This window comes from Rhinoderma darwinii, chromosome 2 (assembly GCF_050947455.1).
Source record: "Rhinoderma darwinii isolate aRhiDar2 chromosome 2, aRhiDar2.hap1, whole genome shotgun sequence".
NCBI lineage: Eukaryota > Metazoa > Chordata > Amphibia > Anura > Rhinodermatidae > Rhinoderma > Rhinoderma darwinii.
This window is the reverse complement of record NC_134688.1, coordinates 459,185,128-459,197,524: the sequence shown is the minus strand read 5'-3', so window position 1 is coordinate 459,197,524 and position 12,397 is coordinate 459,185,128. Positions and strand designations below refer to the sequence as shown.

The following is a 12,397-nucleotide window of genomic DNA, read 5'->3' as shown; positions in this document are numbered from 1 at the left end:
TAGTATAGAGGAGCTGTCAGCTCTCCTGTGTGGTGTAGTATAGAGGATCTGTCAGCTCTCCTGTGTGGTGTAGTATAGAGGATCTGTCAGCTCTCCTGTGTGGTGTAGTATAGAGGAGCTGTCAGCTCTCCTGTGTGGTGTTGTATAGAGGATCTGTCAGCTCTCCTGTGTGGTGTAGTATAGAGGATCTGTCAGCTCTCCTGTGTGGTGTAGTATAGAGGATCTGTCAGCTCTCCTGTGTGGTGTAGTATAGAGGATCTGTCAGCTCTCCTGTGTGGTGTAGTATAGAGGATCTGTCTGTTCTCCTGTGTGGTGTAGTATAGAGGATCTGTCTGTTCTCCTGTGTGGTGTAGTATAGAGGATCTGTCTGTTCTCCTGTGTGGTGTAGTATAGCGGATCTGTCGGCTCTCCTGTGTGGTATAGTATAGAGGAGCGGTCAGTTCTCCTGTGTGGTATAGTATAGAGGAGCGGTCAGTTCTCCTGTGTGGTGTAGTATAGAGGATCTGTCAGCTCCCCGTGTGGTGTAGTATAGAGGATCTGTCAGCTCTCCTGTGTGGTGTAGTATAGAGGAATAGAGGATCTGTCAGTTCTTCTGTGTGGTGTAGTATAGAGGATCTGTCAGTTCTTCTGTGTGGTGTAGTATAGAGGATCTGTCAGCTCTCCTGTGTGGTGTAGTATAGAGGATCTGTCAGCTCTCCTGTGTGGTGTAGTATAGAGGAGCTGTCAGCTCTCCTGTGTGGTGTAGTATAGAGGAGCTGTCAGCTCTCCTGTGTGGTGTAGTATAGAGGAGCTGTCAGCTCTCCTGTGTGGTGTAGTATAGAGGAGCTGTCAGCTCTCCTGTGTGGTGTAGTATAGAGGAGCTGTCAGCTCTCCTGTGTGGTGTAGTATAGAGGATCTGTCAGTTCTCCTGTGTGGTGTAGTATAGAGGATCTGTCTGTTCTCCTGTGTGGTGTAGTATAGCGGATCTGTCGGCTCTCCTGTGTGGTATAGTATAGAGGAGCGGTCAGTTCTCCTGTGTGGTATAGTATAGAGGAGCGGTCAGTTCTCCTGTGTGGTGTAGTATAGAGGATCTGTCAGCTCCCCGTGTGGTGTAGTATAGAGGATCTGTCAGCTCTCCTGTGTGGTGTAGTATAGAGGAATAGAGGATCTGTCAGTTCTTCTGTGTGGTGTAGTATAGAGGATCTGTCAGTTCTTCTGTGTGGTGTAGTATAGAGGATCTGTCAGCTCTCCTGTGTGGTGTAGTATAGAGGATCTGTCAGCTCTCCTGTGTGGTGTAGTATAGAGGAGCTGTCAGCTCTCCTGTGTGGTGTAGTATAGAGGAGCTGTCAGCTCTCCTGTGTGGTGTAGTATAGAGGAGCTGTCAGCTCTCCTGTGTGGTGTAGTATAGACAGGCTCTCCTGTGTGGTGTTGTATAGAGGATCTGTCAGCTCTCCTGTGTGGTGTAGTATAGAGGATCTGTCAGCTCTCCTGTGTGGTGTAGTATAGAGGATCTGTCAGCTCTCCTGTGTGGTGTAGTATAGAGGATCTGTCAGCTCTCCTGTGTGGTGTAGTATAGAGGATCTGTCTGTTCTCCTGTGTGGTGTAGTATAGAGGATCTGTCTGTTCTCCTGTGTGGTGTAGTATAGAGGATCTGTCTGTTCTCCTGTGTGGTGTAGTATAGCGGATCTGTCGGCTCTCCTGTGTGGTATAGTATAGAGGAGCGGTCAGTTCTCCTGTGTGGTATAGTATAGAGGAGCGGTCAGTTCTCCTGTGTGGTGTAGTATAGAGGATCTGTCAGCTCCCCGTGTGGTGTAGTATAGAGGATCTGTCAGCTCTCCTGTGTGGTGTAGTATAGAGGAATAGAGGATCTGTCAGTTCTTCTGTGTGGTGTAGTATAGAGGATCTGTCAGTTCTTCTGTGTGGTGTAGTATAGAGGATCTGTCAGCTCTCCTGTGTGGTGTAGTATAGAGGATCTGTCAGCTCTCCTGTGTGGTGTAGTATAGAGGAGCTGTCAGCTCTCCTGTGTGGTGTAGTATAGAGGAGCTGTCAGCTCTCCTGTGTGGTGTAGTATAGAGGAGCTGTCAGCTCTCCTGTGTGGTGTAGTATAGAGGATCTGTCAGCTCTCCTGTGTGGTGTAGTATAGAGGAGCTGTCAGCTCTCCTGTGTGGTGTTGTATAGAGGATCTGTCAGCTCTCCTGTGTGGTGTAGTATAGAGGATCTGTCAGCTCTCCTGTGTGGTGTAGTATAGAGGATCTGTCAGCTCTCCTGTGTGGTGTAGTATAGAGGATCTGTCAGCTCTCCTGTGTGGTGTAGTATAGAGGATCTGTCTGTTCTCCTGTGTGGTGTAGTATAGAGGATCTGTCTGTTCTCCTGTGTGGTGTAGTATAGAGGATCTGTCTGTTCTCCTGTGTGGTGTAGTATAGCGGATCTGTCGGCTCTCCTGTGTGGTATAGTATAGAGGAGCGGTCAGTTCTCCTGTGTGGTATAGTATAGAGGAGCGGTCAGTTCTCCTGTGTGGTGTAGTATAGAGGAGCTGTCAGATCTCCTGTGTGGTGTAGTATAGAGGATCTGTCAGCTCTCCTGTGTGGTGTAGTATAGAGGATCTGTCAGCTCTCCTGTGTGGTGTAGTATAGAGGATCTGTCAGCTCTCCTGTGTACTAAAGAAAACCTCTCCTGACATGTCTGTTTTAATAAATACTTGTATTCCCCATAAAACAACAACAACAACAACAACTCTGGAGCATCTTTTCTTAGAAATTTGTATCGTGATATTCATCTGTTACTCCTCCTGGAAATGTATGAATAAGTTGAGAACCGTGTGTTACCGATCCCATTGTCATAAGCGTGTGTTCCTATACACTCTGACACTGTACATGCAGGGCTGACCATTTTAGGCTGTATAGTGACACACCCTAGTGACAGTGAATGGTAACACCCAGTTTTCAACATATTCATACATTTCCAGGAGGAAGAGAGGAACGCCACAATGCAGAGTTCAATGAAAAGATTTTTCAGATATTTCAAGGGGAATAGAAGTATTTACCTGAGCAGACGTGTCCGGAGAGATGACAGGTGATCTTCAGTAGAGTATAAAGTGACTGCATTGCTTGTATTTGTCCCCTATAGAAGGAAGCGTACAGTATCAGGCCATTCCGGACATCCGTTATATGGATTACACACATTGCAATACACAATTCACAAAGACTATCAACGGGTGGTAACACGCTTAAAGGGGCCTTCCAGTTTCAGCAAATATTAATGAATCTATAATTAAAATCGATGCAATTTTTCAATAGATTCCTCACGGTTTTAAAGATCTCTGCTTGCCGTAATTCAAAAGGAATATTCATTGTCCAGTGGCTAAAGATCAGTCCTGGTCATGTGATGGAAACACAGGTGCCAGTCTCTTTACTAGATGAAGCTCTGACAATTGTACTGTAACGAACCCTGCACCCGTGTGTCCATCACATGACAAGGACTGATAAGTAAAGTGTCCTATTCTTATTGAATGACAGCAAACAGAGATCTTGAAAATCGTTAGAAATTGATAAAGAAAGTATATTGGAAAATTGTATAGCTTTTCATTACAGAAAGATCAGCCTGTATTTGCTAAAAACTGAAATGTCTTTTTAGACCTGGATAACTGAAAGTGCACCCCTAGTAATTATTAACATGCTGCCAATCTGCTTAGTTATAGGTCGAGGCTCAGTTCTATAGAACCCAGACCAGTCTCGTGTCCTTTTACGCAGGAGCCAATCCAAACAAGCAAAGCTTCCCTGTAAAGCATAGGGGAGGAACAAAGCAGCAGCCTTAAGAGGCTCTGTCACCAGATTATAAATGCCCTATCTCCTACATTATCTGATCGGCGCTGTAATTTAGATAACTGTGGTTTTTATTTTGAAAAATGATAAATTTTAAAGGAAGTTATGAGCAATTTTAGATTTATGCTAATTAGTTTCTTAATAGACAACTGGGAGTTTTTTTTACCTTTTGACCAAGTGGGCGTTGTAAAGGCAAGTGTATGACATACTTGTCTCTCCATTCATGTCCATTTGTATTCACTGTACACTATTCACTGTACACACAGCGTGCTCTCGCGAGATGACGCTGTGCTGTGATTAAGTCCCACAGAAACTTTACCGAAGTGTAGGGAGTGGGAATAGACATCACGTCCTGGCTGGAGGTGAGGTCTATTCACACTCAAGACACTGCGGTAAAGTTAATGTAGGTGTATTTAACAGCACAGCGTGATCTCCAGAGATCACGCTGTGCGGAGTAGAAATGGACATGAATGGAGAGAAGTGTATGATACAGATTGGTCACTGATTGGTCAGAGTCATACACTTCTCGCCACAACGCCCACTTAGTCAAAAGGTAAAAAACGCCCAGTTGTCTATTAAGAAACTAATTAGCATAAATCTAAAAATTGTTCATAACTTGCTCAAAATTGATAGTTTTTTCAAAATAAAAACCACTGTTATCTACATTAAAGCGCCGACCAGATTATGTAGGAGATAGGGCACTTATAATTTGGTGACAGAGCCTCTTTAGCCCCAATGAATCCTGATTCAACTTACTACATATCAGAATAGATCACACAGTAATAGATGGGAGACACTTTGTTCGGATCCTCCCAGGTCAGGATATGTTTGAAATTTTTAGAAAAGATTTTGAGGTTTCTTGGAGGTAGTAGAACAGCAGAAACTGGATGAATGGTAGAAAAAAAAAAATTGTAAGAAAAAGAACAAAATTAAATATTATATATATATATATATATATATATATATATATATATACACACACACACACACATCAACAATATAAATGGACATTTTTTAACTTATGAGATCCATCAGGGAGTGTATTCCTTTATGCACTTGGCTATATACAGACTGCTCTGGGGCCATACCATACCAGTGTATATAGTATTCTCCTTCGCAAGAAAAATTACCAAGGTATGTTCCCCTAGGAGCAATATATGGCGACACACAAAGTTCATAATGGTATATAATATGGACTCATAAGGATTCTGTTGGCTGCCATATAGGGTCCATATATTTGATTTTTTTCTCCCCCCTACTAGGCGGATCATAGCACGACTCCATGCAGATGTTAGGCTTCATTCACATCTGCGTCAGGGCTCCGTCTGAGCTTTCTGTCGGAGGAACCCATGAACGGAACCCTGCCTGAAACAAACGGAGACCACAGGTTTCCGTTTTAATCACCATAATTTTATGGCGGCTAATCCGTTGCAAATGGATTCAATTTGTTTAAGCGTTCCGTCATTTTGATGCAATACTGTAGTCGACCACGCTATTCAAAACAAGGGGACCTTTAAAAACAATAATGACAAGCGGAAACCATTTGAAATCAATGGTGATGCAAAAGGAAGCCCATGGTTTCCATTTGTTTCAGTCAGGGCTCCGTTCATGGGTTCCCCCAATAGAAAGCTCCGACGGAACCCACGAGCAGAGCCCTGACGCAGATGTGAACTAAGCCTTACAGAAGCAAACCGGCGTTTTTTCCTGCTCCCTCCCATTTTAATATGTGGTGACATGTAGTGTAAAGTTATGTATCAACTTACCCGATGCTGTATTTCACGGGTAGTCGATCGGTTCCGGGCCGCTGCTAGGTCAAGTGATCTTCACGGACTCTCTGAATCCTAAATCGGCTCCTGTAGAAACTGGAAGTCAATGTCTCAATGCAAATCTACGAGTCTCTCCATGTGAGTCTTATAGACTTGCATTGAGACACTGACTCAGGGCTCTTGCACACAACCGTGTGTGTCGCCCGAGTCCCGTCCGTGGAAACAGAGGACATGTTCTACCTTTCCATGGATCGGAGAGTCAGATCCGATTCACCCGCTGAAGTGAATAGCTCTGTGAAAACTATCGGGAGCCACTTGGATGCCGTGACAAACTGTGGCACTCGGTCGTGTGCACGAGCCCTTGGGGTTTTTACAACAGGCGCTGTAGGATTCAGAGTGAAGATCACGTCATCCTGCGGCGGCCCAAAACGGATCAAGTACCCGTGAAACACAGAACCAGGTAAGTTGATACACAACATTACACCACATATTAAACACACCGGAGTGATTCTTTAAATGGTGTCATACTTCAAAAGTAGTTGAAACTCAGAGATTTCTGTCCAAAATAAATTTAGAAGTTTTTGCTTGAAGTTCAAGAAACGGAGCTCTAAACAAAGAATAACTTCAGCCCTACCAATGGACACTGCTTGGGGCTATTCCTGTCCCTGTTGTGACTCATATTTCCAGAATCCTTTTTGATGAGAAATTTGTGATTGTAATGTTTTGTTATGATTAGAAAATACTAATTTCTTCATATAATCAGAGTTTTCCAGTCAGCCATAGAAACGCCCAAAAAATACAACAGAGCCGCCCGGCGAATTTCAAAGTCATTATAGTTGGTTTGTGTCTCCATAAGTAGAATATAGGCAGACTTCATAAAACAGACTAAACAGCCCAAAGCCAGAGTGGGGAACCCACGGGAAAATTAAAAGGGGTTTATCTGGTTTAGAAAACCCATGTTGAAATCCCCATTAGCATATGGTAAGTTAATTCAGGGTCCATAACTATTAGCCACAAAAGAGAGGGACTACAAAGAACGTGGCTCACTATGGAGGACCAGCATGTCCACGCATTACATAGACAGCCCACGGATTTCATTACGAATGGTGTAATACTTCATTCCTCCTGTGGGGGTGCTAGAGGGAAACAGAACACTTTCTGCTGATTCCTGTACAGATTACAGCTGATCACTGGTGGTCCCACCAGCAGGAATGTGATCAGCTTTTGTCAGGGATCCAAAGTGGACATCAAACTAAGTGTTATGGATGAGCCTACAAATACAGGAGGCCCTGTAGCCGCAGTGCTCAAGATCTGCTCTAGAAAAATGACAAAAAGTGTAATACATTCTCAGAGAATCCCCCATGCATTCTGTCTTGCGTTCTCTCACAGCGCATGTCCACCCAAAACTTCATTTAGACATAAACGCAGGTTATTCAGTCAAAGTAGCAAATTCTTGTTCTTGGACTGTAAGCATTTTGGGAGTCCAAGCTTTTATATAATTAAAAGGGTCTTCTGCTACTCTCAAAGATGAAGAGCTGTCAAGTTGCTAGAGATTCTACTCTGCTCATTCTTAGGGCCTGTTCACATCTGCGTCAGGCTTCCGTTCATTGGCTTCGTTTGACCTTTCCATCGGAGGAACCGATGAACGGAAAGCCAAACGGAAACCATAGCTTCCATTTGCATTACCATTGATTTCAATGGTAATGCTACCGTTGCAGTTGGTTTCCGTTACGTAAAGTTTCTGTTTTTCTTGCGGAAACAATAGAGTAGTCTAATAAGAATATTTACGGAACGAAAATTAACTGCATCGCAAGAATTACCATTGAAAGCAATGGTAATGCAAACGGAAGCTATGGTTTCCGTTTGGCTTTCCGTTATTCGGTTCCTCAGACAGAAAGGTCGAACGGAACCGATGCATGGAAGTCCAACACTGATGTGAACAGGCCCTTAGTTGTACCTCTTTCTTGGTCGCCACTATTGTTCCACCAGGGGTCATCACCCAGCTTAATAAAAAAAAAAAATATAAGAGATTCAATAATATCCATATAACCTAAAATTAACCAGCACATATTTGGTATTCCCATGACCGGAACGATCAGCTGATTTTGCTGGTCACTCATTTGTTGTATTACAGGTGTATGGCCATCCATGTAATACATGGTTAGTCCTAATAGGTATTTTACAAGACTCTAAGGAACTTTGTAAGGTCCCAGTGTCCCATGGAGACACCAGCACTGGGGGCTGTCTCCCTTGTACAGAGCTGCGAGCATGTTTGACTTCAGCGGTGAAGGAGAGAACTCCCGGGATTGACCCGAATCCGGCAAATGTGGGGAGATCAGGTTTGTATATTAGGGCCGCTTTCCCATAGCTGATCTGAAGTGTATACTGGCAGTACCCGCAAGATTGTTATAACGAAATGCACGTTATGATGCGGTAAATGACAGTTGTCCCTGATGGGAATATTCCCCTCGGGACAAGGAGTTAAATATGGAATGCAAGCGCAAGATAAGAATTCTTCATTGGTTTTTATTTCCGGTGTAATGCCCCATCCTATTAAAGCATAGAGGAAACAACTCCACTATCCTTGTAGTCTACACTAGTGAATATTCTGAAAAGATCACATGGTTTTTCAGGAGTTTGTTTTGCATCAGTAAGTTATAACAACAGAAATTCTAAGAACATTTGCCCAATACAGGCTGAAAACCAAATTCCCATAGTATCATTTGCCTACACAGCAGAATACACCATGGACTTGTGGTACACGACACAGTCATGCAATCTCCAGACAGGTAGCAGTATGGGTCGTACTGGAAGGCTCAGGGACTTTAAACGTGGCACTGTCATAGAATGCCACCGTTGACCCAATTTTCGATTTGATAGACCTTCCCCGGTCACCTGTAATTTCTATTATTGTGATGTGGAAGCGTCTAGGAGTAACAATAGCTCAGCTGAGTTCACCTAAGATCACCATGCACAATGTAAAGCCACCGCCACTGGACTCTGGAGCATCGTCTTCTCTGGAGCGATGAATCACGTCTCACTGTCTGGCTGACTGATGGAGGAATCTTGAGTTTGGTGGATGCCAGGAGAACGCTACCTACCGGAATGTATAGTGTCTGCTGTAACATTTGGTGGAGTTGGGGTAATGGTCTGGGGCTTTTTTCGGGGTTTAGCGCCTTATTTTTAGTGAAACGCTACAGCATTCAAAGACATTTTACAGAATTGCATTTTTTCAACATTGTGGTAACTGGAGTTCGGCCTTTCCTGTTCCAGCAAACAGCAAGGTCCATAAAGACATGGGAGGTGGATATATCAGCCAGGCGTAGAAAAGTCTGGAAAAGGCCCAAAAGGGGCAATTTACGTCGAAACGTTTGACTTGTGGGTCTTTTTTTCCCACCCTTGCAGCTTTTTGTAAAAGGACGTTGCTCAAAAAAGTGAATGGCCCGACAAATTTATTATAATTTATGTCGGAAGGGACGTAAATTATAGCGGAGATCTACTCCAGCGTAGATTTCACTCTGTGGGGTATAGCAAGGTAGAGGCCCATGCCGGGCCACGTACCTTGACCCCCAAATCAGACCACCCCTTGTCAGACCACCCCCCCATTGGACAATAAAAATATAATAAAGTATACTTCCCTCACTGCTATTCTTCTCACCTCCTGGGTCCCCTGTGCAGGTTGCGCTGTAGTGACGCCAGGCAGCATCAGGATCTTGTATGTGACGCAGCCCCGATGACGTTGAGTGCTGCACCACATATAAGGCCCTGACGCTGCGATACGTTTGTACCAGTCGCAGCATGCGCGGACTGGAGAAGCGAAGAGGAGCGGTGAGGTGAGCATCCATTTTTCTTTAATTGCATGCTAGCAGAAAAACGTGACATGTAAACTAAGAGATGTGCACCTGTTAATGAACCTGTTTCATCTGACTCCAGCGGAGCAGATAGGCAAGACTGACCTATGAAACACCAGTCTTATAAATCTGACCCATGGCGTGAGGTGTTTGGAGGAACTCGAGTGGCTGCATAGAGCCCGGACCCCAACCCTATCCAACATCACTGGGATTAACAAAAGTGTATTATGCTTACTTTTCTAAAATTCCATACCGCCCAGTCATATTATTGGAGAAATCCTTTAACCCTTTCAATACGAGGCACTTTTTGGTTTAGAGGATATAGCATATTTTTTCCGCTTTTGCCTCACTGAATTCCAGTATCCATAAATGAATTTTTTTCGCTTCTGTTGCTGTTTGAGGTATTTTTTTTGGCGTTTCCGTATTTTATTTTTTTTTGTATAATTTTTCGGTACATAACATAGTGTTTAATTTATATATATTTTTTTTAACAAAATAATTACCAAAACAATAACATTTTGATATTGATTTTTTTAATGCTTTTATTGTTCCGTTGTTCTCCGAACACCTTAAATTAGGTTTTCAATTTTATTGCAAGGGTTGTAAGGTTAACGGTATTTATGTTTTTTGTGTAATAAAAACACTTTGGCTACAGTCATACAACAGAGAAAAACGGCCATGTAATGTCCCAAGGCCGTTTTCAGAACAATGAAGTTCTATGGGTGTATTCACACGGCCATTTTTTAACGACCCATGAATATTGGCCGTCAAAAGATAGGACACGTTCTATTTTTGGCCGTTTTCATGGCAAGAAGGCTCCCATAGAACTCAATAGATCAGTTTTAATGGCCATTTTACAGGAATCAATCCTTGTGATGGTCAAGGACTCCCTGGACACAGCACTACTTTGAGCGCTGAGCCTGTGGAAGCCCTTGACGTCACTGTCCATATATGGACAGTGACTTCAGGGGCTCCCTCTAGAAGCGGAGTCCCCCGGACTGAGCATTGCAAGATCTCTGGCCGGGGACTCCAGTCTTGGGAAAGCCCATGACGTCACTGTCCATATATGGAATACCCGTCTAGAGCGTTGTCGACGCTCTGGCTGTGGATTCTGCTCCTGGAGAAGCCCCTAGCGTCACTATCCATATATGGACAGTGACATAATGGGCCACTCCTGCAGCGGAATCCCGGGCCAGAGTGTTGCCGACGCCCTGGCAGGGGATTCTACTCTTAGATAACACCACCACCCATGCCTGTAGATAGCACCACTGTAGCTCCCTCTAGAAGAATCCCTGGCCAGAGCGTTGCTCCTAAAGGGAGCCCCTGTCGTCACTGTCCATATATGCAACGCACTGGCCGGGATTTCCGCTCCTAGAGGGAGCTAAAGTGGCGCTATATACAGGGAGGATGGCACTGTCTAGGGAGGTATAGCTATATATGAGGGGGTGGCAGTATCTACAGGGGAATCTGGCGCTATCTATATGGGCACGGTGTGTGGCAATATCCACAGTGGGCACTGTACCACTATCTACATGGGCACTATGGTGTTTTCAGGGGGTTGGGACAAAAAAAACCCTAACAAATTAAATCCATCCATTTTTTTCTTAATGGCCATTAAAAAGGGACAGACTAACTGGAAATGGATGAAAATTTGGAGACATACTGATGCAAAACGGCAATGAAAAACTGAAAGTTGATCAGTTTTTAATGGACATTTTTTTTCACAGTCATGTGAATGTAGCCTTTGTCTTTTCTCTTCACATGTAGATTTTAATTTAAAGAGGCTGTTACCAGTTTATTAATTCACTATCTCCTAACTAATCTAATAGTCGCTATGCTGCTGATAACTACAATGTGATTTGTTTTAAAAAAAAAAAATCTATTATTTGCAAAGTTATGAGCATTTTTCTAAATATGATAATGTGCCTCTAATAGCCAATTAGGAGGTGGCTCTTTCTATTCACTTTGGGCGTTGTAATGTTTTCTGTATGACGCTGTCCAATCAGCATCATACAGTTCTCCCCCTTCCCTGCTCAGCAACACAGTGTGATCATATTGTATACAGCTTCTATTCCCGACTGTGTATTCAACCGGTGATATCTCCGGTTGGGTCACTGTGATCCTGGTGCCATATGAAGGATTAGAATTTCCTCTTTCATATGCCACCAGAACCGCTGTTCTAGGTGGTCCACAGCCGGAGATATGGCTGTTTGAAGTGATCCCCCTTCCCTCCAGCCTCAGTCTCTCACACTGTGTGAAGCAGCTTCATGCTGATAGGACAGCGTCAGAGGCTCCACCTCAGGAGAATCGCTGCTGTTACCTCCCACTTGTCTCATAAAAGCTCATTTACATATTTAGAAAAAAAAGATCATAACTTTGAAAATAATAAACGTTTTGGGACACAATTTTCACTAGCATTATCAGTGTGACAGCGCCTATTAGATTAGTCAGGAGATTGGGCATTACTAAACTAGTGACTGATCCTCTGTAACAAAATTATTTGGTTAAAAATTTCAATTATTTATTTTTTTGTCCCAATAGGAGACTTTTACATTACAATTGTATATATATATATATATATATATATATATATATATTATTTTTTTTTACTATGCATTGGAATACTTATGTTTTTTCAATGCATTACTGCCTGTGCATGTGAAATGCACAGGCAGCTGTTGGGCGTACCTATTTTAGGGCATAGGCTATGCCAAATTTAGGATTCCAAGTGCGCCATTTTGATCAATTTGTCACACGGTGCGCCACGTTCGTTGCCTCATAGGATTTATTTTACGACAATATTGTTAAATCTCTGAGAAAGTTAATGATAGTCTTTACATTTCAGTACATTCCACTGACTATTGTTAGAATAAAAAGGATGGATAAAATATATGCAAAAGAAAAATAGAAAAAAAAACAACTGAAAAATGTATAAAAGCAAAATAGAAAAACAAAAAAAACAAAACAGTAAGGCCTTATT

At 43.1% G+C, this 12,397-nt stretch overlaps 1 protein-coding gene across 1 annotated transcript in view; it reads right to left on the bottom strand.

Moving 5' to 3' along the window:
• Positions 1 to 12,397, bottom strand: part of LOC142743621 (interferon alpha/beta receptor 2-like) — an 82,488-nt gene that overhangs the window by 55,832 nt on the left and 14,259 nt on the right. Inside the window, exon 3 of the mRNA XM_075854558.1 lies at positions 4,557 to 4,683. Coding sequence (XP_075710673.1) covers positions 4,557 to 4,683 — 127 coding nt within the window. The remainder of the gene's footprint in view (positions 1 to 4,556; positions 4,684 to 12,397) is intronic.